The sequence below is a fragment of the Symphalangus syndactylus genome, chromosome 11 (genome assembly GCF_028878055.3).
Source record: "Symphalangus syndactylus isolate Jambi chromosome 11, NHGRI_mSymSyn1-v2.1_pri, whole genome shotgun sequence".
Taxonomy (NCBI): domain Eukaryota; kingdom Metazoa; phylum Chordata; class Mammalia; order Primates; family Hylobatidae; genus Symphalangus; species Symphalangus syndactylus.
The window spans coordinates 66,817,640-66,843,232 of NC_072433.2; the positions used below are offsets into that span (position 1 = coordinate 66,817,640).

The 25,593-nt window shown below is 39.4% G+C and overlaps 1 protein-coding gene across 3 annotated transcripts in view; it reads left to right on the top strand.

Annotated features, from left to right (window-relative positions):
• JMY (junction mediating and regulatory protein, p53 cofactor) overlaps positions 1–25,593 on the top strand; it is a 97,898-nt gene that overhangs the window by 66,490 nt on the left and 5,815 nt on the right. The window contains exons 5-10 of one of the 3 annotated variants that reach the window (XM_055298013.2): positions 4,130–4,295; positions 4,653–4,840; positions 10,295–10,381; positions 16,305–16,400; positions 18,141–18,735; positions 20,199–20,509. In XM_055298013.2, the coding sequence (XP_055153988.1) occupies positions 4,130–4,295; positions 4,653–4,840; positions 10,295–10,381; positions 16,305–16,400; positions 18,141–18,735; positions 20,199–20,506 (1,440 nt within the window). In that variant the 3' untranslated portion in view covers positions 20,507–20,509. Of the gene's footprint in view, positions 1–4,129; positions 4,296–4,652; positions 4,841–10,294; positions 10,382–16,304; positions 16,401–18,140; positions 18,736–20,198; positions 25,450–25,593 lie in introns of those variants that run through there. The other 2 variants (XM_055298014.2, XM_063612816.1) reach the window with 2 other exon arrangements.

The following is a 25,593-nucleotide window of genomic DNA, read 5'->3' on the forward strand; positions in this document are numbered from 1 at the left end:
TCAGATAATTCTGTCAACTTGTGTTACTCATATTTGTGCAGTTGTTACTGGTGAAACCTGTATCTATACTCAGGCTTGTCTGTTACTAATTCTCATGTTCATTCTTTCTACATAATAGGGCTAGTTTTGGTTGAAAACTTGCCCTTAACGTCATTCCCCTTATGCTGTCCAAGGTTTTTATGACCCTTTAAAAAAAAGATACAGCCTTGCCCTGTCACTGATGCTGGAGTGCAGTGGCACGATCATAGCTCACCACAAGCTCAAACTCCGGGGGCTCAGAGTCCCTGCTGTCTCAGCCTCCCAAGTCACTAGGATTACAGGCACATGCCACTATGCCCAGCTATGACTTATTTTCGAACCCTCATTTCATTTCTTGTTGACTGCATATTTTCTGTAACTCAAACAGTGGTGGATGCTCAGTGAGTAGTTTTTGAATGAATGATTCAGTCCACAGGTAGCTCTTCTAATAGTTCCTCTAATGTCATTGGAATTTTCTAGCACAGTAGGTGAAAGGCAGAACAAGGGCATAATTCATTTGCATAGTTTGCAAAAAGTGCCATCTGGTTTCATGATAAAGTACAGTCAAAATAGGTATACATGAAAACTACTTTATCATTATTACACATGGTGAGAATGATTGTGGAGTCAGCAGGGTATGTTGTACTTACGTGGATGTATGGACATGAATTGGTACTTCATCCCCTTACTTAGATTTGCTGTAAAACAATAACAATAACACTTTGATATTTTTCTGTCTTTTTTGGCTGGTAATCCCTAATTTTTTCTAGTGGAAAGAGCACTCTTGTAGGAATCAGGAGAATTGAGTCTAGCTCAAACTTTGCTAGTCATTACCTGGATCTCATTGGGAGGTGACAGTTTGGTTTGGGGTACTGGTATCCTGATAATTGAAGTATGTTTAGGAGAGTAAAAGTTGAGCTAAGTTAAATTTTAAGGTAGCCAATTTTTCCATTGAATATTTAAACTACTTTCAGGGCTTCTTTCTTCTTACCCAGGGAAGCACTGCTCTCAGGTATAAAAAAGACACCCCATTGTGGCACCCACCTTCCCTGCACTGCTCCATTATCTGGAATTAGTTCTCTTTTCACCCTGGATTCTGTTTCTCTTAGTTCTGTGGCTGTCAGCTGAGGACAGGAAAACTCAGTCTGGAAATTTCAGATGTTAAAACAGGGAGGAAATTTGGAGCAGGGTGCCTGCTCCATACCTCTTCATGCCTTATAATAAGGATTTTGCCTCCACGTTGAAGATTAGATAGACCTCAGAGTATTATTTTGCCCTCACAGATTTCTCTCAGTCATAGCATCCTTTTCTCCTTTGCTGATCTCATAAAAGTCCTGTATGTTCTGGTTCTACAACCCTTTAGCTTTTCCCAAAGTCCACCACTGACCTATTGTTTGTCCTTTCAGAGGTTGGGATTTAACAGACTCCTTCACTGCTTGTCTGCCTCTGATGAGGTTATCTTTAGACCACAGCCCTTGGCAAATCCACTTCTGGACTCTTGGTCTAGATAGAACTCACCGAACCAAAAAATTGAGGGTGAGGTCACTGCTTGTAAGAGAATACCCACTTCCTTTCTCAGTTTGATTTTTGATATTGAGTGTGTCCTGGTAGCATTGTGCTTCTCAAGTGCTTTTAAAGTACCCTGGCTCTGGGCTGCAGTCAGAGTACTGTTCTCTTTGTGGTTGAGAAAGCTGACAGTGTAAAGGCATGTCACTGGGGGACTTTCAACCTTTTTCCTTAGCCAAGAGATTGGGCAGGGAGAGAAACTTACAGAGTGCTAGGGGAAGAACTTAGCAGAGCATCATGAACGTAGCAGAAAATGGTCACTTAGTTGGGTAGAACCAGAGTAGTGAAAATGAACTAACAGCCTGGATCTGAACAATATCACTGGAAGGTAATCTTAGATTAAGGTTTTTAAACTGGTTTACACTAAGGTTTTTTTGTTTTTGTTTTTGAGACAGAGTCTCGCTCTGTCGCCCAGGCTGGAGTGCAGTGGAGCAATCTCGGCTCACTGCAAGCTCCGCCTCCCGGGTTCACGCCATTCTCCTGCCTCAGCCTCTCCGAGTAGCTGGGACCACAGGCGCCCGCCACTACGCCCGGCTAATTTTTTTGTATTTTTAGTAGAGACGGGGTTTCACCGTGGTCTCGATCTCCTGACCTCGTGATCCGCCTGCCTCGGCCTCCCAAAGTGCTGGGATTACAAGCGTGAGCCACCGCGCCCGGCCTTACACTAAGGTTTTAACTTAACAATTCCCCACTTGAGAATAAAACCTTCTAACATTAGATATCTTACCTGTTTGTATGCTGTGGTAATAGAGAGTGTGGGTGCAGATATTGGAACAACGTATATCCTATAGCTGTGTTTCCAGAGCTGGGCAAGAGCCCCAAGAGAGTATGAAAAGGGATGTTTATCATCTCAAGTGGCGAGTCCACGAGTCTCAGGGCAGACATTAATCCTTGGTTCTTATTTTATGACTTGGGACAAAAACAACAGTTCATATTGTTCACATTCCCCTCCCTAGCTGCTATAATTGAACCCACTTTGGGGTTGTTATATTCATTGTTTGTCACCCATAAAATATTTCCTAACGCAGCAGGATCGCTCACAGTCTTATACTTAGATAATCTATTAAGTATCCGTTTATAAAATATTCATAAAACAAAGTACCACTGTATTTAATTCACCTGGTTATTTTTAATTTTTTACCACTGCACATTTAGACTGGAGCCTAACCATTGTTTTTCAGTTCAAAATTCTTGTGAAAGGGATTTGAAATTATATTTTAAGGAAAAATATTCTAGTTATTGGGTAAGACTGTGTAGATATCTAGACTGTAAAGCAAAAGCTGGAATTTTCTTTAAAACATATTCTTTTTATGTGCTGACAGGTTTTACCAACCTCGCAAGACAAAAGGGATCATTTAGGAAAATAAGAATTCACTGTCTTTTTCCCTGTGGGTTGTCCCTGACAGCCAGTCAAGTATTTCTTTGGTATTCTGGGACCCCAGTGATGTCTCACATGAGCTCGTAAACAATACTCTTAATAATTTTCCCTTTTGTTCCTCTCGTCTCCTCCTTTGAAGGTCACTCCTTGGGAAGCCACTTGAATCCAGGGCTCTTCACTATTGCTCCTTTGGCCTGAGGGCACACTGATGCCCATGTCGGGGCTTTCCTGGAGCTTCTAAGCATGAACCTTTAAACTACCAAAGCAGTGGTGGTGCAATGTTCTTGGAAGGATGCTTACTGTCTCACTCTAGAGAACTATGCTTGTCCTTCACATCTCACTGACTGTTGAAAAGCCATTCCTTTGGCTTCTTTTATCTGCCTTTCTCCATAGAGCCAAATAGAAAGCCATAGAAATAGTAGGGTTAGGAACCAGTTATCTAAAGTACACTTTCCCCTTGGTGGTTTCCTTCAGATTCCTGGCAAAAATTTTCCCACTACTGACCAACCAAGCAAACCTCACAGAAGACCATCCCTCACTTTATGAGCCATGCCCAGAAATTTCTGGATCTCACTTTAAGTTCAGCCTAGGACGTTGATTACATTTACCTAAAGTGACACCTTACAGATTGCAAGGATTTCCATCTAAAGCAATTGTCTTCTGCTGTTCCACTCACATATTCTCACCTCACTCCACAGTCAACAAATCCCAGAACCTAGCCAGTCTGTGACCGTGGAACAAAACAAAACCCCAGATATGTGGCATTAACCAACTTCTACCATTCTTGTAAATATCTGAGAATGGCCCTGTCAGTTTCATATATCTCTGTGAAAACAGCAGCTACATAACTTAGCATCCACTTTTGAGAGGGAAAGCATTTATATCCAGATGATACATATATTATTACCATAAATATGCATAAGTATAACATAAACATTAAAACCTTATTTTTACCATGTTTGCCTACTTCCACCATATAATATGACTTGATTATTACTTTTATATATATATATATATTTTAAAGTCTAGATTCCATGCCTACAAGTTTCTTTCTGAGAGCAATTACTTAGTAGGTTTATGCTATCTAATTAGTATTAATTTTTAATACTAACTTGATTTTCTTGTCCCCACCAGCTAGAAATTTTTTAATATGTATTTTCAATGCAGATGCAGAGTTTGCGGGGTGGTACAGAAGCCATAGCCCGATTGGATCAGTTAGAAGCTGACTATTATGACCTGCAACTTCAGTTGTATGAAGTACAGTTTGAAATCTTGAAGTGTGAAGAGTTATTATTGACAGCGCAACTAGAAAGCATCAAAAGACTTATATCAGGTATGGCGTGCATTTAACCACATAAGTTCACCAAAGATTGAATACATGAGAAAATACTTATGGACTAGGTATGTTTCTTCTGTTAAGACGTTTAAAAAATTGTTTTCTTTAGGGATAGAATTGGGGGAGGCGATTTCTAGCATTTATCGAGCACTTACTGTTTGCCAGATACTGCTAAACACTTTGCATACATTCACTCTATGAGGTGTATTAAATTATAATCACCATTTACAAAGAAGCTTAAGAGATAATGGCTTTGCCTGAGGTTACAGGGCCAGTAATGAGATTAGAACCTTGTTCTGTCCAAAGCCTAGCCCATATTCTTTACCACTACTCTTTTTTGCTGTTCTGTAACAGAAAAAAGAGATGAAGTGGTGTACTATGACACTTACGAAAGCATGGAGGCCATGCTGGAGAAGGAAGAGATGGCAGCATCTGCGTACTTACAGAGAGAAGAGCTGCAGAAACTTCAGCAGAAAGCACGCCAGCTGGAAGCAAGACGTGGACGGGTTTCCGCCAAGAAATCCTACCTCAGAAATAAGAAGGTATTTAAATATTGCTTTTGTTCATTACTTAGTCTTTTATCCATATCTACTAATCTCATCTGTTTTGTCCTTAAAACTTTCGTATGTTTTAAAACTAAGTAAGCACTATCTCTTATCAGTGCTCAATGCACTTATAGTGCTCTGAGAATTGCCCTCTTAAACACATTGGAACAGCCAATAGTGATGTTCTCTTTACCTCTAGAAACACTAATGGTGACTCTGCTAAAGGGCACGACTACAGGATCCCTGATAATGTGATTCCTGACTCCCTTTTTATTTAAGGAGGTCCAGCGATGTTTTTTACAAGCCCTGATTCTGACCTTAATCTTAAGGAATTTTATAGATTGTTATTTCTTTATTTAACTTTGATTACATTTCAAAATATTTGATTCTTGATATTTGGAATGACTCATTTTGTGGAAATATGATTCTTCTTGTGTCTTAAAAAATGTTTTGCACTCTAGTCCAGATGTTAACTATCGTAGAGCTGTTTCTAGTCACTGTAAGTGTAGAGTTGGAATCTGGAACTAGCTGTCCAACCTAGACCAAACTGATGACTGTGTGGTACTGATTTGCTTTAAGCTCAAGTATTATAAAAGTATGTCATGTTCTCTGAGAACCCACCTTCCTGCTCTTCACCACATTCCAAGGCTACCATTTCCTCATTCCACAGAAAATCAATACCTTTGCTTTTTGAAATAGCTCTTGCACATTAAAGAAACACAGGCAGGCATGTATCCACATCCCTCTGTCTCCCCGAGGACCTTCTATCACATTGTCCATCAACAGAACAGTTACCTTGCCATCCAGAGCCATGGCTTTCACATAATTATGTGCCTTTGCTATTTCCCCGTGACAGTGGTAATTGAAACCCACTGCTGTGTCAGCCGTGGTTGTGAGCTTCATTTCATGTTCCAGTCTGCACCAACCAGGTAAACATTGCAAGCTGGGCACGGTGGCTCATGCCTGTAATCCCAGCACTTTGGGAGGCTGAGGTGGGTGGATCACCTGAGGTCAGGAGTTTGAGACCAGCCAACATGGTGAAACCCCGTCTCTACTAAAAATACAAAAAATTAGCCAGGCATGGTGGCACACACCTGTAATCCCAGCTACTTGGGAGGCTGAGGCAGGAGAATGGCTTGAACCCAGAAGGTGGAGGTTGCAGTGAGCCAAGATGGCACCATTGCACTCCAGCCTGGAGAAAAAGAGTGAAACTCTGTCTCAAAAAAAAGAAAAACAACATTGCAGTGATTTCAGCAGGTCCTATAGAACAATTTTAGGGGAGAATGAAAAGTAAATAAGATTTCAGAAGAGCACATTTTTAAGGAATATTAGGAGTATTTTATATATTACTTTTAGGTGTATAATGCAGTACTTTTGAGACTCGGAATTTGCAAACCTGCAAGTTTTTGAAAATGCTGTGCAACTCAGACTTAATTGAAAGTCTGATTTCATTTTAATTCACCAGTATACTAGGCACATTGTTAGACTTAGGATGCAAAGATGAGCAAGGCATAGTCCCTGCTCCTCCCAGTCTTTTAGAGAAGGCAAACCAGGTGAACAGATGAGTGTTCTGCCGGCCAAAAACAGATCAAGAGCAGGGAGTGAGGAAAGCCTTCTCTGAAGAGATGACACTTGTACTGGCTTTAACATCTGAATAGAAATTGGCCAGATTGATGGTGTTGGGTAATTACAAACAGGACAGAATAGTGCTTAGCAAAGACACTGAAGCAGAAAACAGCATGGTTTGTCAGAGCATTCTACATTGTAAGACATGCTGCAGGGCGAGGACCAAGTTATGGGAAATTTTACATACCACATTAACAAGCCTGAGCTTTGTCTGTAGTATAAGCAAAGGGGTAATATGAACAGATTCACATTTTAGCAAGATAAGGCAGCATGAAAAATAGATTAGAGGGAGAAGAGATGGAAAGGTTCTGATTGGAAGATGTCATTATCCTCCACCTCAATAAGATTGAGAGGTTAAGACTATGAAGTAAGTGAGTGCCTGTGCAGGGTGAGAGATGGACAAATCTTGAACTGTCTAGATCTGACACTTTGCAGAAAAAGTTAGTAGAATTTAGTGATGTGGTGAAGGAGGGAGGAAGAGCCATTCTCTATCAGCTCTCTGGTTTCTGGATTGGGCATTGAGGTAGATGGTGGTGTCACCAACCAAGATGGAAAACTCAGAGGAAGAGCACATATGGGTGGGAGGTGATAAGCTGAGTTTTAGACTTGCATATAAGAGGTCTGGGGCATCCAGGTAGAGATGGCTGTGAGACAGTTTGAGACAACTGGGCACCTGAGTCTTACAAGTGTATGAGATGGTCTCAGAAGAACATACTGAGCAGGTGATTTTTAAAATATTTTATTTATTTTTTATAGAGACAGGGGCTCACTATGTTGCCCAGGCTGGTCTCAAACTCCTGAGCTCAAGCAATCCTCAGCCTCCCAAAGTGCTGGGATTGCAGGTGTGAGCCACTGTGCCCAGCCTGAGGAGGATGTTCTTAGGAATGACGGGGTGGAGGTGAGAGGCTGATAGGAAAGAGCAAGGGAAGTTGGTGGAGCAGGGTAGATACATAGTTTGAGGAATTCTTCATTGTATTTAATATTTGTAATTCAGGAAGCAAAACGTTCTTGGCTAGGGGTGAGGAAGCATTGTAAAGGGCACAGGTTATGAAAGACTGAGCTGCTGTGATGTAGTGCGAGGAGAAAGGCTCTAAGGAAAGAACGCTGGGGAACATTTGAGAGTGTATGCAGAAGAAAGGGATCAAAGAGAAAGAGTAATCGAAGTTGAAAGAAGCAGGAGAGCTTGAAGTCACAGAAGTGAAGATGATGATTCCACACAACAGGATGGTCAGTAGGCTCAGGTGCTCCAGAAAGGTAAAGGAAGAAAGAAATGACTCCATGACATCCAATATTGGGAGACTACTGGGGCCTTATGTTGAGAGTTTCGAGAAAAGCTGGGGGCAAGGAGTAGATCTCGGTGGTCTGAGAAGGGAGTGCAGCCGAGGTCTAAAGCAGTGACTGACGGAATAGCAAAGGAAACTGTACAGGTGAGGGGTGAAGAGGAGCAACCTTGGTGACCATGGCCCACAGAGCTGTGTACTCTTCTAGCAGCATTAAGAGCCTCAGGCTGAACTTAATACCAGCTTAATACCAGCTCTTCCCTTGTTGATAAGTGTTAGCTCATAGCAATTTAATCAATATTCTTCAGTCTTCATTTCTGTGTTAATCTAAATCTGAAGTAGGGAAACTCAGCCTTGGAGAATCTCTCCATTTACACTTGTGTGGTACCCCAAGCCCAGCAACTGAGGTGGCAGAACTGCAGAGGGAAGGAAGAGTGAAATAAGGAAGGGTGGTGAAAAGATAGGAAATGCGAGAAGATCAAATATACAAGGAAAAACAAATGCCTGCCTATGTAACATAATCCTATATTCCCTTGTTTACATATCGACATGCCCAAGGTCACTGGCTTCATGATTTCTCTGGCACTCATTGTAAGATTGCATACACAGTTCATGTCCTGCCTCACCCCTTGAAAGAGTGGAGATAGGTGGTCTCTGGCTGTGCTAGTGAAGTCAATGCTTTGTGATTAAACATTTCAAGAAGAGTAACAAAAATAACAATTTTCTTTGTTTTTTATCTTTAATTTTCCCAGTAGTCAAATGAAATCCAGAGAGCTCAGAAAATTAGAATCATTTTCATTCTTCATTTGGTGGCAAAACCAGACCTGAGCTAACATGAAGTTATTTATTGTCTTATTCTCACTTTGACAATTCATTTAACTATTATTACTTATTATGGGATATGGTTTCAGATCTTGCTTATTAGGGTATATATGGTATATACAACTACCACCATTCTCTAAATTATCAAAAAACTTTGAATTTCAAAACATGTCTGACCTCTGTTCTAGATAAGGGATTGTGGACCTGTATCCTTATTTATAAGCAAGGGAACCAACACTTCGAGTAGTGACATAAATCACCTAAGGAAAAGCAGCTAATATGGAGCAGGGGTAGGATTCTGTCCTAGACACTCAGAGACCTGAGTTACTGTATCACCAAGTCATGACACTATCTAACACACGCTCTTTGTTTTCCCCATTGCACTGGATAGATTCTTGCTAGGCAATAGAGTGAACCAGAGTGGGTAAAGAACAAGAAGTAAAAAAAAGACATTTTGCTTTAAAATACAGTTTACTGACTTCAAAGGTTATTATTTGACTTTCTCTAAGTGAAAGAGTGATCATTTTAGGCTGGGCATGGTGGCTCACACCTATAATCCCAGCACTTTGGGAGGGCAAGGTGGGCGGATCACTTGAGGTCAGGAGTTCAACCAATCTGGCCAACATGGTGAAACCCCCTCTCTACTAAAAATGCAAAAAATTAGCCAGGCGTGATGGCATGTGCCTGTAGTCCCAGCTACATGGGAGCTGAGATGGGAGAATCTCTTGAACCTGGGAGGCGGAGGTTGCAGTAAGCCAGAGATCACGCCACCACACTCTGGCCTGGGCAACAGTGAGACTCCATCTCAAAAAAAAAAAAAGTGATCATTTTAGTATAGCTTTGGAATGTTGGAGACTAACCCTTTTATCTGGAAAACTTCTCCAAATAGTTTTCTTAGGAAAGGACACAAGGTAAATGAAGATTTAGCTTGGTACTGGTAAAAAGTTACCAGAATATAGTGCATTATTTTATAAAGTAGTGCATATCTCACAGTTATTATAAAAATCCTGTTTTATATTGTAATTGGAAAATATATGCTTTTTTTTCATAGTTTTTAGATAATTTTGACTTTCTAGTCTTCCAGGTCTCTTGCAGCTCTTATGTCTGTGACCAAAAGATTCAGATCCCATATTGTTTAAGCCAGTCTGGACAAAAAATTCATGGTCTTTAACTTGTCAGAGAGAGCTTAACAATCCATATTTTATATAAGTAAATACTTTCATATTCTTTTTTGCCCAGACATGTTTAAAGAGTATAATGAAGCCAGGTGCCATGACTCATGCCTGTAAATCCCAGTAAGTCAGGAGGCCGAGCCAGGGGGATTACTTGAGGCCAGGAGTTCAAGACCAGTCTGGGCAACATAGTGAGACCCTGTCTCTCAGAAAAAGTATAATGAGATGTGGAATCTTCTGGATGCAGACTTCAGATCTGAAAGAGACCTTTCAGGACAACCCCCTTCAGTCCACCTTGCCCCATCTCTCCTTCTTCAAAAAAGAGAAACCAGGAGGTCTATAGAAGTTAATAGTTTAATAGAGGGGTCTTTTTGTAAGATCCTGATTACTTGGCTTTTACAGCTTCAGTCGTCCAGATAAGAAACAAGAGGTGGTCAATGCGATGCTTTGTTCTGTAGGTGGTATATATTAAGATCAAAATTTAACCTTGGTGTGGTGTTCAGAGTCTTTCAAGTTTCACTTGTATTAAAACACATTTTATGTATTTACAGGAAATATGTATTGCAAAACACAATGAAAAAATCCAACAGCGCACTCGGATTGAAGATGAGTATAGAACCCATCACACAGTACAACTAGTAAGTTTGGATTCAAAGATTTTGAACAAAACTTTATTTTTTACATGTTTTAGAGTGGATAAAATCTGTAGAGAATGATAAAAACTTATAACTGGATGTTAACATTAGTTCAGTTTATATAATGAGCAGTTTTTAGGCAAGATTGATTGGAGAGTACAGAGTTCCTATACCCTCAACCCGCACACGTAGCCTCCCCTACCATCAACATCTCCTATACCCCTGTCCCCACACTTGATAGTGTTTCCACTGTCAACATCCCCCAGAGTGGAATATTTGTTAAAATCAGTGAAACATTGGACATCACCATTCCCCAAAATCTGTTGCTTAACATTAGGGTTCTTTCTTGGTATTTTGTGTTCTGTTGGTTTTGACAGTGTATAATGACATGAATCTGCCATTATAGTATCATATGGAATAATTTCACTGCTCCAAAATCCCTTTGTTCCGCTACTCACCCCTCTGTCTCCCCAAGCCCCTGGCAAACACTGATCTTTTTATAGTCTTCATAGTTTTGCCTTTACCAATGTACAGTTGGAATGATACAGTATGTAACCTATTCAGTTGGCCTCTTTAACGTAGTAACGTGCATTTAAGGTTGCTCCATGTCTTCATGGCTTGATAGCTCATTTTAACACCAAATAATGTTCCATTGTTTGGATGTCCCAGTTTCTTTATCCATGCGCCTATTGAAGGACATCTTGGTTGCTTCTAAGCTTTGGCAGCAATTAATAAAGCTGTTATAAACACCCATGGAGGGCTTTTTGTGCACATAAATTTCAGCCAATTTGGGTAAATAACAAGGAGCATGAATGCTGGAGAGTATGGTAAGAGTGTATTTAGTTTTGTGAGAAACTGCAAAACTGTCTTCCATAGTGGCTGTTCCATTTTGAACTCCCACCAGCAATGAATGAGAGTTCAGGTTTTTCCACATCCTCTCTAGCATTTTGCTGTTGTTATGTTTTTGAATTTTAGCCATTCTGACAGGTGTATAGTGGTATCTTTTGGTGTGTGTGGGTGTGTATGTGTTTAAGAGATGGAGTCTTGATAGGTTGCCCAGGTTAGCCACAAACTCCTGGGCTCAAGCAGTCCTCCTGCTTTAACCTCCTGGGACTACAGGCATGGACTCCTGTGCCTGGCTTTTACTGTTGTTTTAATTTGCAAATCTCTAATGCAGATATATAGATAAATAGATACATATACAGAGAGAGAAAGAGCGCATCTGTCCAAATGCCTACTTGCCCCTGTATATATCTCTAGTAAGGTGTCTGTTCAGATCTTTTGCTCTTTTTTTTTTTTTTTTGGAGTCTTATTCTGTCACCAAGGCTGGAGTGCAGTGGCGCAATCTCAGCTCACTGCAACGTCCATCTCCTGGGTTCAAGCAATTCTCCTGTCTCAGCCTCCTGAGTAGCTGGGACTATAGACATGCATCACCATGCCCAGCTAATTTTTGTTTTTAGTAGAGATGGGGTTTCACTGTGTTGGCCAGGCTGGTCTTGAACTCCTGACCTCAAGTGATCTGCCCTCCTTGGCCTCCGAATGTGCTGGGATTACAGGCATGAGCCACCGTGCCCAGCCTTTTTGCTCATTTTTTAAATTGGATTTTTATTTTCTTATTGTTGAGTTTTAGGAGTTCTTCATATATTTTGGCTTACACTCCTTTATCAGATGTGTCCCTTTGTTTTGCAAATATTTTCTCATGATCTGTGGCTTGTTTTCTCATTCTTTTGACAGTGTCTGTTGCAGAACAGAAGTGTTTCAACAAAGTCCAATTTACCAGCACTTTCTATCATGGTTCGTTCCTTTGGTGTTGCATCTAAAAAGTCATTGCCAGTCCCCAAATCAGCTAGATTTGCTCCTATGTTATCTTCTAGGAGTTTTATAGTTTTGTGTTTTATATTTAAGTCTGTGATCCATTTTGAGGTAATTTTTGTGAAGAGTATAAAGTTTGTGTCTAGATTTTTTAGGCTTGTGGACTTCCTGTTGTTCCAGCACCATTTGTTTAAAAGACTGTCCTTTCGCCATTGAATTGTCTTGTTCCTTTGTCAAAGATCAAATGATTCTGTCTCTTCAGTCTATTTTTGGGTGTCCTATTTTGTTTTGTTCATCTAGGTCTTTTGCCTCACCATATAAGCTTTAGAATCAGCTTGTCAGTAGCCACAAAAAAATTGCTGGGATTTTGGTTGGGACAGTGTTGAATTTATAAGTCAAGCAGGGATGACCTAATATCTTTTTTGTTTTTTTTCCATTTTAAAATACTTCTCCTTCTTTTAGTTTTTTTTGCTTTTTAATTATAATTTTTATTTTAGCCTCTACTGCCTTCTCCTGCACTAACATCTTAATATTGAATATTCCTATCCACAAAGAATATTTTTCATCTATTTAATTCTTTTGATTCTTTCATCAGAGTTTTATAATTTTACTCATAAAGATCTTGTACACCTTTTATAAGATTTATACCTAAGATACCTAAGTCTTTCTTCCTCTTCTTTGTCAGGGAGGTGGTAATATAAATAGTATTATGTTTTTAGTTGAAAACTCCAATTGTTCATTGCTGGTGTATTACAAAACAATTGACTTTGGTTAATTAAGCTTTTTCTTATAATCTATAATCTAGTTTTTTTTTTTTTATCAGTTTTCTTTCAGATTTTCTACATCTATCTTCAAAGACAGTTTTATTTCTGTATAGCTTTTATTTCTCTTATTGCATTAGCTGGCACTTCAGTATAATGTTGAAAAGGAGTGGTAAGGGGGGCATCTTTGTCTTGTTCCTGATCTTAGCAAGAAAGCTCTAGTTTCTCACCAGTAAGTTTGATGTTACCTGTAGGTTTTGGGATAGATGTTCTTTATCAAGTAGAGGAAGTTCCCCCTCTATTCCTAGTTTGCTAAGAATATTAGGAAGTTCCCCCTCTATCCCTAGTTTGCTGAGAATATTAGTTCACCTTATATAAAGTTACATTAGAAACCTTCTCCTTCTCCCATATTGCTGTGCCGCATCCCACACAATATATTATCCTTACAGGCATCTTTTCAGATGTGTCTTAAATTAGTTAATGCCAGTAATTTGTACTTAAATATCAGAAATGCCAACATGACCATATCTCTATATTTGGATATTTTTAAAATTTTCTGTCTTTTGCATCATACTAAAAGCCAAAGGGCTTAAATTTGTCTCCATTACTCCTTAAGGCACTTTCTTAGCTAATGCTGCCCCTTACTCTTCATTTTAACCACATAAAATTAGCCAAACTACCCATAAACTGTAAGATTACCTTTCTCCTAGGATCTAGAAATAGATTAATTAATGTACTTTTATTTTTCATTACATTTCTGTGGGTCAGAAACTGCTTTGTAAGATTAGTCAGGGGACCAGCATAACAGTGAGGTGAGTAAGTTGCTCCCTGCTATAACCATTTGTACTTGCATTATCAGTTTAGTTATGAAGGTTCCATACTTCCAATTTATTTCTTTTTATAAAACATAAGATTTTGGTGGAGGGGAATAACTAATTAACTTTTTAGAATGAATGAGTATCAGATCTTTTCCCCAGATCTATTTTTTGGGGGCAACAGGAGTAAAAATTAGTAAATCGATTATTTTTCTTTTCCTTTTTTTTTTTTTTTGAGATGGAGTCTTACTCTACCCAGGCTGAAGTGCAGTGGTGCCATCTCTGCTCACTGCAACCTCTACCTCCCGGGTTTGAGCCATTCTCCTGCCTTAGCCTCCCATGTAGCTGGGATGACAGGCACATGCCACCACACCTGGCTAATTTTTGTATTTTTAGGAGACGGGGTTTCACCATGTTGGCCAGGCTAGTCTCAAACTGCTGCCCTTGAGTTATCTGCCCGCCTCGCCTTCCCAAAGTGCTGGGATTACAGGTGTGAGCCACCACTCCTGGCCAAGAGATTGATTCTTAAGACAATCCCAAAGATAAATGTCATCTGCCTTAGAATTTTGCCTAATACCTTGGTTGGAATATATAATTGTCAGAGAATGAATCCATTAAATAACTAGTCATCTTTAACACATACAGATAAAGCATAATGAAAGTTAGCTTAGATCAAAATAGATCATTGTTTTTCAATGCTAGTTTTAAACCACCAGTGTCAGAACCTCTTACATGGTGGATTGTTTAAAATATAGATTCTTAGATGTTAACCTTATTATTGCAACAGTTTCCCCTGGACATCCTTGTGAATTAAATATGCAAGACTAAGGAAATTTATTTTAATATTTGATAGTAAACTCTCTAAAACAAAACATGAGGATTACTTATTAATACTACTATTTTATTTGTTATTAGCTCAGAGACAAATTGGATAGGAGAATTCTGTTTTCCCCGTTAAAGAATGAACTCTTGTTTTTTATAAGCACACTCAAAACTCCATGCTTTCACTTCAAGAAAACATACATGGTGGCTCATGTCTGTAATCCTAGCCTTTGGGAGGCCGAAGCAGGAGGATCGCTTGAGCCCAGGAGTTCAAGACCAGGCTGACCTGTCTCTATAAAAAATTTTTAAAATAGCTGGGCGCGGTGGCATATGCTTGTCTCAGCTATTTTGGGCACATGCTGACATTTCAGGCTCTAAGAACCCTTTTGAATTGTGTTCATGAGTGGTGTATCTTTGTGTCCTTTTGTGTAAATTAGTAGTATATTACTAGATTGCATTTTATTCAGAATAATTAGCCTACCACACCTTTTATTTATTTATTTATTTATTTATTTATTTATTTATTTATTTATTTGGTAGAGATAGGGTCTCACTGTGTTGCTCAGGCTGGTCTTCAACTCCTGGCCTCAAGCAATCCTCCTGCCTCAGCCTCCCAAAGTGCTGGGATTACAGGCATGAGCCACCACACTTGGCTTTATTTTCCCGTTTCCTGTTGTCTCCCTGCCACCCTTATCTCCCTGCTCATACTTTCTTCTTAGAGTTTATGATATAATCACCCAATGCAAATGCAATAGTAATTCTCATTAGAAATTCTATTGTTTAGGGAAAGCTGGTGGGGAAGAGGAGGGAAATGATAGAAGAATAGAATGGGGGGTTGGATTTGAAAAGGACAGGAGAACAATGGAAGAGAGGGTAGTTAATTTCCATGTGAAATTATCTGGTCTGGTCTTCTGGGAGGTATCTCTAGTTTTTTAAAACAAAGCAAGAAAATAACCCATTTACCTATATAGAAAGCCTTTTCATTTATTTAACTAAAATTAATTTTACCAAATGAGATTTTATTATATAGCTTTTAGATGATTCAACTCTATAGGGAAAATTAAAAGTTTGTTTAGATAACTGCTAAAAATAAAGTGTGATATTAAACCAGATAATTCATGGATAATGCTTGAAAAGTATTTTTCTAACTGCTGGTTATATTGGTTGTTGATTTGATTGCTTTTGTTCATTTGTTTTTTTGAGACAGAGTCCCACTCTGTTGCCCAGGCTGGAGTACAGTGGCACTATCTCGGCCAACTGGAACCTCTGCCTCCCAGGTTCAAGTGATTCTCCTTCCTCAGCCTCCCAAGTAGCTGGGATTACAGGCATGCATCACCACACCTGGCTAATTTTTGTATTTTGGGTAGAGACAGGGTTTCACCATGTTGGCCTGACTGGTCTCGAACCCCTGACGTGAGGTGATCCACCCGCCTCAGCCTCCCAAAGTGCTAGGATTATAGGTGTGAGCCACCGTGTCTGGCTGGTTGCTGATTTTATTTTTTAAAGTCTTCGACATTTAAGTTAGCATAATACAGCCACTAGAAGTATTTTACACTAAAACTGTGTATTAAAAATATTTCATGTTTCATGCTATAAAAAATTTTGTTCAGTGAATCATCCCCTTTGGCCCACATTAGGATAACTTCTCATCTTTTTTCCTATTAATGATAAACATTGGGACACAGCATAATGGAATTATTATTAATTTTTTACCAGAAGAGAGAAAAATTACATGATGAAGAAGAAAGAAAAAGTGCCTGGGTTAGCCAAGAGAGACAGAGAACACTGGATAGACTTCGAACATTTAAACAGGTATTAAAAGTAATGGTCCATTTATTGTTTTTCATTTTTTTAAAAATAGAGCTACATATACACCTGTAGGATTTCTTTGTGGGAAAAACTTGGTTTTCCCTTATTTATAAACTATTATAACCATGGAAGTCCTTTTTAAAATTGTTTTGATGGCATGGCTCCATTTACTCTGGTGGTTTTCCAAATTAGTATTCTTGTGACCTTTGACCCACAGCTTCAGTAGTATAAGAGGAATGGTCAGGGCCTCTGGGAAACCTAGATTCCTCTTGAGTTTAAAAAATTAGTTAAATCACAACTGACTATCCAGCTGAAGCATCAACTTGTTATTTATTCCACATACATCAACCTGTGGTGGTAATACATCAAATGACCATTAGCAGAATTAGAGGTGGGGGGAGCAGCATATTTGAGAAATGCTTCAGCAGTTCTCTTGTCAGGGTAAGCCATGACCACACACTGATACCACAGTATCCACACATCTCCTCCGAACTGTGCTGAAATCTCACAGTTCTCATTTTTAAAGTACTCTGGAGCCTTACTTCAGTTATGCATGCTGAGGGATCACTTTATAGGTGAAGTAGGCTTTTGAACAAGTGTTACAGCGGGGAAAAAAAGGAGGCGAGGCAGGGGAGATAAGCCTTGTTATTAAGTAAATGTGGCTCACGCCTGTAATCCCAGCACTTTATGAGGCTGAGGCAGGTGAATTGCTTGAGCCGGGGAGTTCAAGACCAGCCTGGGTAACATGGCGAAACCCTGTCTCTATACAAATTAGCCTGGCATGGTGGAACATGCCTGTGGTTCTGGCCATTTGGGTGGCTGAAGTGGGAGGATTACCTGAGCCAGGGAAGTCATGGCTGCAGTGAGCTGTGATCGCACCACTGTACTCCAGTCTGGGCAACAGAGTGAGACACTGTCTCAAAAAAAAAAAAAAAAAAAGTCTTACCATGGTAAAATATGTATAAGAGTTCTACCAGTAAGTACTTCAAAAAATGTAATTCTCTCTTCATTCTGTCATAAAATGGATATATAGTTGTTGGAGCTTTTTAAAAATGCCAAGTAACCTGTTAAAGAATATTTTAATTTTCTTGTGTGTGCATTTGAAAACATAGGAAACTTTTTGCATACCAGTAGTGTTTATACATTTGACATCATTTATGTTTTGCATTTTACATGCTATTTGTTTTATACGTTTAGTAGTTTTATTCACTAAAAATATTTTTTAATCATAATTTTTAATATTTGAATTGTGGATTTGATAGGCAAATAATAAATTCATAATTGTTTGTAAGCTATTAGGTACTTTCAGATTTTCTGTATAACTTTAAGGGTGAAATAACCAATAAGCCAACATAACATTTTTGAGATGGAATCTCGCTCTGTCACTCAGGCTGGAGTGCAGTGGCACAATCTTGGCTCACTGCAACTTCCGCCTCCCAGGTTCAAGCAATTCTCCTGCCTCAGCCTCCCGAGTAGCTGGAACTACAGGTGCCCACCACCACACCCAGCTAATTTTTGTATTTTTAGTAGAGACGGGGTTTCACCATGTTGGCCAGGCTGGTCTCAAACTCCTGATCTCAGATGATCCACCCGCCTCGGCCTCCCAAAGTGCTGGGATTACAGGCGTGAGCCACCACACCCGGCCACATAACATCTTTTATTTGAAGGAGAAAATAAATAGGCATGTGCTCATAAATTGTTTCAATAACATTTAACCAGTTCCAATAACTTCTGATATTTTAGAGGTATCCTGGGCAAGTCATACTTAAATCAACCAGATTACGACTAGCTCATGCAAGAAGAAAAGGTGCAACAAGTCCTGTTCTCCGAGAGGATCATTGTGACTCTCTACCAAGTGTGTTACAGGTAGAAGAGAAAACTGAAGAGGTGGGAGAAGGAAGAGTCAAGCGTGGGCCATCACAGACAACAGAACCCCAGAGCCTTGTACAACTTGAAGATACTTCATTAACACAACTTGAAGCCACCTCATTACCTCTCAGTGGTGTTACCTCTGAACTGCCTCCCCCTATGTCTCTTCCACTTTTGAATAACAACCTCGAACCATGTTCTGTTACCATAAATCCACTCCCATCCCCTCTTCCTCCAACACCACCACCTCCCCCACCTCCTCCCCCTCCCCCACCACCACCACCTCTGCCTGTTGCTAAGGACAGTGGCCCAGAGACACTGGAGAAAGATCTGCCTAGAAAGGAGGGGAATGAGAAGAGGATCCCAAAGTCAGCCAGTGCCCCCTCAGCACACCTCTTTGACAGCAGCCAGCTGGTCAGTGCACGGAAGAAGCTCAGAAAGACTGCTGAAGGTTTGCAGAGGAGGAGAGGTATGTCAAGATCTTTTCATGGTCCATCTGTTGCATGACATCAGACATAATAAAAAACTATATTTTTTGACGTTGCAAAGCTTAAAACACTTTATTTTTGAACATTATTTGATAGTAAACAGGTTTTCAGAGTCACACTAGAGGAGAATTCTTAGTAACCCACATCCACAAATGCATAAAGTACACAGAAATGTATGCCTTCTTGAGCTGTTAGGCATGTGTTTTTTTTTTTTTTTTTTTTTTGAGGAGTCTCGCTCTGTCGCCCAGGCTGGAGTGCAGTGGCGCAATCTCGGCTCACTGCAAGCTCCACCTGCTGGGTTCACGCCATTCTCCTGCCTCAGCTTCCCAAGTAGCTGGGACTACAGGCGCCCGCCACCACGCCCGGCTAATTTTTTGTATTTTTAGTAGAGATGGGGTTTCACCGTGGTCTCAATCTCCTGACTTCGTGATCCACCCGCCTCGGCCTCCCAAAGTGCTGGGATTACAAGTGTGAGCCACCGCGCCCAGCCAGGCATGTTTTAAAAACAGATCTTCTAAAGTGATACATACATGTTTGGTAATTTATAATGGGTGGCTCCTTTTGTGTTAGGGAAAAAATTTTGATTTTAAACCTGAGATTTTTATAAAAATTACACATATCAGAAAGGGTAAGATATCTGGTAAGGACTGTCACCACAGGGAAGACATTGGCAGGATCATGTAACATTTGTTCATACATTTGTTGAAGAATTTTGTGTATTTGTATAAAGAAGCACAAAAGAATAGGGAGTAATCTGTTCAACTTACAACGTGACAGATGTGCCTCAATAAGGTTACTATTTTTTTTCTAATTTTTTTTGTTATGAGAGATTCAAGCACAAATAAAATCATTTCTAAAAAGAGCAGAGAATAACCCTTGCCTTTTGCCTTTAAGGAATTTGCATTTTGCATGGGGAGAACATTATATAAATGTTACATATTACTTGTATATTACATTTTAACCTGAAAGACCATTCTATAAAACATTTCTTGATATAATCTGAGTAGGATTTCACATGTAAAACAACTAAATGAAAAAGCACAGTCTCCATAATGAACAAAAATGTAATTTTTAAAAATAAAATGTGTAACCCAATCACTCTGAATTTGGGTGGAGCAACTGCAATATGGAAATCCTTTGGGAATCACACCTATAATACTACTAAGACCACCTCCCACTTCCCAATCTGGTCACTTCTCTCATGTAGGAAATTATAAGAATACCAATAGTATCCACCATGGATTGGGTCTTGGGATTTTCTAAAAAGAAGGATAATTAGGATCCCTTGTGTTCTGATCAGCTTCTGCACACATTTCATGATCCATTTTGCAGATGGTGTTTCAGCTTCCTGTGCTTTCACAGTTGCAAACAGTAGAGGTTATACAGTTTCATTCTAATTAAGTGCAGTCCTAACTGTAATACTGTTCTGTTTCATTTTCCAAAGTGAGCTCACCCATGGATGAGGTGCTAGCCTCCTTGAAGCGTGGTAGTTTTCATCTGAAAAAGGTTGAACAGCGAACTCTGCCTCCTTTTCCTGATGAAGATGATAGTAATAATATCTTGGCACAAATAAGGAAAGGGGTAAAATTGAAGAAGGTACAGAAGGATGTTTTGAGAGAATCCTTCACACTTCTACCCGATACAGACCCTCTAACACGGAGCATCCATGAAGCTCTTAGAAGAATTAAAGAAGCATCCCCAGAGTCAGAGGATGAAGAGGAGGCTTTGCCTTGCACAGACTGGGAGAACTAACAAGTAAACGGCCTTATTGTCTTTAGTTGCATTCAGTAATACAGGTTTTATATCGGATAATGAGGTTTGGGGTATTTTTTATTGAGCCTGAGGCATATCGTTTGTTTTATAGCCCAATTTTAGCATGGATCACAAATTTGTGAACTTCAGGTTTTACTTAATTCTGTAGTTTCTAGAAACTTAAGATAACTTTTTAATGATTATTGCTATGTAAATACTATTTTTAAAAATGTCCTCATTAAAAATTTCTGCCATACAGCTGTAATTGCAAGTAAAGTGACAGTCTCATTCTTGCCCTAAAAAAACAGAAAAGGGCCTGGCACGGTGGCTCACGCCTGTAGTCCTAGCACTTTGGGAGGCTGAAGCAGGCAGATCACTTGAGGTCAGGAGTTCAAGACTAGCCTGGCCAACATGGTGAAACCTCTTCTCTACTAAAAATATAAAAATTAGCCGGGCGTGGTGGCAGGCATCTGTAATCCCAACTACTCAGAAGGCTGAGGCAAGAGAATCGCTTGAACCCAGGAGGTGGAGGTTGCAGTGAGCTGAGATTGTGCCACTGCCCTGGGCAACAGAGTGAGACTCAGTCTAAAAAAAAAAAAAAAAAAAAAAAAAAAAAGGCTTTCCCAGTTCAATGGTTCACTTCTGTAGTCCCAGTTACTCAGAGGTTGAGGCATGAGGATCTCTTGAGCCCAGACATTCAAATCCGGCCTGGGCAATATAGCGATACCCCTGTCTGTAAAAACAAACCAATCAATCAATTTATTTTTTAATGAAAAGGCTTTTCTGACAAAGTATTTCAGTAACAAACTGTTATGCACACTGAATTTTGAGGTCATGTTAGCTGACCTCAATGAGTTTTCTAAGATCAATCTGGAAAAATTGTTGCATTGTCTGATTATTTAACTTTCTAAACCCTTAAAAAACTTATTGTCACAGTTACTGTATTATCTAGACAAATTTGCAGGTATCATTAATATATAAAAATTATCTACATATCTAATGAATACTCCTGTACATATTAAGATTCTCTTTGGTTACACATGTAGCATTCTCCTAATATAATAGAGAGCTATAGTCTACTACGTTTTAATAAGCTAATTATAGAGTAAGATGGCACAGATTACACCAAATATATAGAAACAGTAAAGATAACATGGTATAAATTAAACAGTGTATCAAATTTATAATGATGGTAACTGAAATGTTGTAATTTGTATAAAATTTATAGAGTATACAAACATGTTCTATTAATTATTATTCTTTCTTGATGGAATATGTTTCTCTAGGCTTCAGACATTCACCAAAGTAGGGAAGACGTGAGTCCTAGAAGGGAATAAGTAAAGGAATAATTAATTCATGCGTTAGCCCTGTGAATTATTTTTGTTGAATTTCTTTTTTTATTTTAGAGACAGAGTCTCCCTCTGTTGCTCAGGCTGGAGTGCAGTGGCACATTCATGGCTCACTGCAGCCTCAACCTTCTGGGATCAAGCATTCCAAGTAGCTGGGACTCCAGACACGTGCCACCATGCTGGGCTAATTTTTTAATTTCTTTGTAGAGACAGGGTCTCCCTATGGTTGCCCCGATTAGCATAATAATTCTTAAAACATGTTTTATCATAAAAATTAACTTGGGGAGCTTATTAAAAATGGACATTCTGTCCTTGACTTAAGAATTCTGAGTAGAACAACAAAGAAAAAAAAATTCTTTTTTTGACAGAGTCTCACTCTCTGACCCAGGCTGGCGTGCAGTGACACAATCTCAGCTCACTGCAAGCTCCACCTCCTGGGTTCAAGTGAATCTTGTGCCTCAGCCTCCTGAGTAGCTGGGATTACAGGCGCCTGCCATGACACCCGGCTCATTTTTTTTTTTTTTTGTATTTTTAGTAGAGATAGGGTTTCACCATCTTGGCCAGGCTGGTCTCCGAACTCCTGACCTCAAATGACAAACCCACCTCAGCCTCCCAAAGTGCTGGGATTACAGGTGTGAGCCACCATGCCTGGCCCAAAAAAAAGAATTCTGAGTAGATCTAATGTATATGCAAGTACACATCTAGATTTTGAAGACATAATACAAAAATGTAATGTATATCAGTTTTTAAACGATTACTTATTGAAAGATTGTATTAGTTATGTTAGGTAAAATATTACTGAAAGCAGTTTCACCTGTTCCTTTGGGTATGGGTTCATTAGGTAAATATTCCTGTAGTACCTCTCCACTCTACCCCCCCAATCAGCATCTGCATCAATCAGTAACTTAAAAAGGGTAATATTACATTCACCATGATTCAGCCAACATTCAGTAGTAGCATTATCCTGCTTTTTTTCCTATTATGTATACAGTTACATGTAACAATCACTTTGTATGACTTACTGTTTTTGGGTCCCAAAGTAACTTCGAGTTATTTTTGCTTGTACATATGTCCACTATGCTTTGTAAAGGAATATATATATATATATATATATATATATATATAGAGAGAGAGAGAGAGAGAGAGAGAGAGAGAGAGAGATGCATATCAGTGTGTGAATGTCTAGACTCTCAGGTGTGTCTAACTGGGAATCTTTTCCATAGTGGATATTTGTAGGTTGTCTCCCACTTTACAGTTCCTGCTACCATGTGTTGTCTCCTTCTGCTGTAGCTTCTTAGGAAGCTGCTTAAGCTTGTGCCTAAAACCACCATCTTTGCACTGACTAATTCCACAGCTGGACCTTCACATAAATGTGTGTTTAGCTCTTTCATTACAGATGGTCCACAGTGTCCCATTCACAGCACACCAGCATCTGCTCAAGTCAGCCTATCCTTGTCTGTCTCCTCCCATCCCACCATATCCTGCCTAACCCTAGACATTGCATCAGCATTTTGTACACTCAAGTGGCTGGGATGTTACTCATAGCTTCTGGCTACTAATTTAGCCTTAGTATTGGATGTTAAGAACATGGTGCATGGTGTATACACTTTGAAAATTGCGTAAAACTTTTTTCGGGGGTGTGGGAGATGGTTGATGGCTGAAATATGTGGTACAATGTTGAGAGAGAAACAGTGAAACACTTAGAAAATATATGAGCTTGGAAGTTTGCAGTCTCCCTTTACTAAATATGTGCTACCCCAGAAGCAAACCATAGACTAGTATGGACTGATGAGGCAGTGATGTAGTAGCTATGTATCACTACTTTGTGATCGTGGAGACTAAAAGGCTGTGAACTTTTTATCTACAAATGGCTAAAAAGGCTTTACCGCAATTTGTATTTCCCATTAATTTATTAGATTCCTTTTTTTTTTCTTTTTTTCTTTCTTCGAGACGGAGTTTCACTCTTGTTGCCCAAGCTGGAGTGCAGTGGTGTGATCTCAACTCACTGCAAACTGTGCCTCGTGATTCAAGCGATTCTCCTGCCTCAGCCTCCCGAGTAGCTGGGATTATAGGCGCGTGTTACCACTCCCAGCTAATTTTTGTATTTTTGTAGAGATGGGGTTTCACCATGTTGGCCAGGCTGGTCTCAAACTCCTGATCTCAGGTGATCCACCTGCTTCTGCCTCCCTAAGTGCTGGGATTACAGGTGTGAGCCACTGTACCTGCCCAGATTTCTTGATTATAGATTTTGTCATTAATGTACTTACATACTTTTAAGAGCTAATTTATTGAATATTCATAAAGTAGGTAATGAAGGTCCCTTTTTCTTGCTTGTTCGTTCCCCTCTGAAACTCTTCTCTTTCCAGAGATAGCTATAGTCATGCTCAAGGAAATTTCTTAAAATGTGTGTAATTACATAGAGATTTAAAATAAATTTCAGGCTGGGCATGAACTTTAAAATAAGTTTCAGGCCTGTAATTCTGCAGTACTTGGGGAGGCTGGGGGTGGGTGGATGACTTGAGCCCAGGAATTCAAGACTAGCCTGGGCAACATGACAAAACACATCTCTACTAACAATACAAAAAGTAGCTGGGCGTGGTGGCTCACACCTGTAGTCCCAGCTACTTGGGAGGCTGAGGCAGGAGGAAACCTGTCTCAATAAATAAATAAGCTTCTAGTTTGTTTCCTGTGAGAGACTTTTTTTTCTTTCTTTTTTCTTTTTTTTTTTTTTTTTTTTTGAGATGGAGTCTCACTGTGTCAGCCAGGCTGGAGTGCAGTGGCTCTGTATTGGCTCACTGCAATCTCCATCTCCCGGGTTCAAGCTGGGATTACAGGCGCACCACCATGCCCAGCTAATTTTTTTGAAGTTTTAGTAGAGAGGGGTTTCACCATGTTGGCCAGACTGGTCTCGAACTCCTGACCTCAACTGATCCACCCTCCTCAGCCTCCCAAAGTGTTGGGATTACAGGCGTGAGCCACTGTGCGGGGCCCCTGTTAGGAGTCTTCTAAAGTAACTAGCAATGCAGTTCAAATGAAATATAGTTTGAGACATGTAATTTTAAAATGTCCAATAGTCACATCAAAAATGAAAAGAAACATGTGAAACTGATGTTTGTAATATTTTATTTGACACAACGTAGCCAAAGTAGTATCCTTCAATACATAATCAACATTAAAAACTTAGGACATTGCTTTTTCTTTTTATTTTCACACTAAGTCTTCAAAATTCAGTGTATGTTTTATATATACTAGTAGCACATCTCAATTTGAATGCTAAGTATCTGATACTTAATGAGAAATGTCCTACCAAAATAGTAAAATTGTATTTAATGGAAAAATACTATTTACTGTTTTAGATTTTTAAATCAAACTAAATCAGTCACACTAGACACATATCAAGTGCTCATTAGCCACATGTAGCTACAGTATTAGAAAATGCAGAACTGTATTAAGTTGGTACTTTATTCATGTTCCTGTCAGCTTTTATCTGATGAGTATGTCTTTTATATAAATGCTTCTGTGCTTTGGGTAAGCCCCATAGATATTAAGCACAACACTTTTCAATAAAATGCCTGGGTGAAGTATCCATTTAAAGACTGGTATTAATCCTGTCCTCTAAATGTTAGTCTAACAAAAACAGTTTCTACTGCATTTTGAAGATACCATTTAATTGTTCTTACTCTGCTAGCAGTTTATGGGGCAAATAGTTTAGCCTGAATTTACCTTTTTAGTATATAG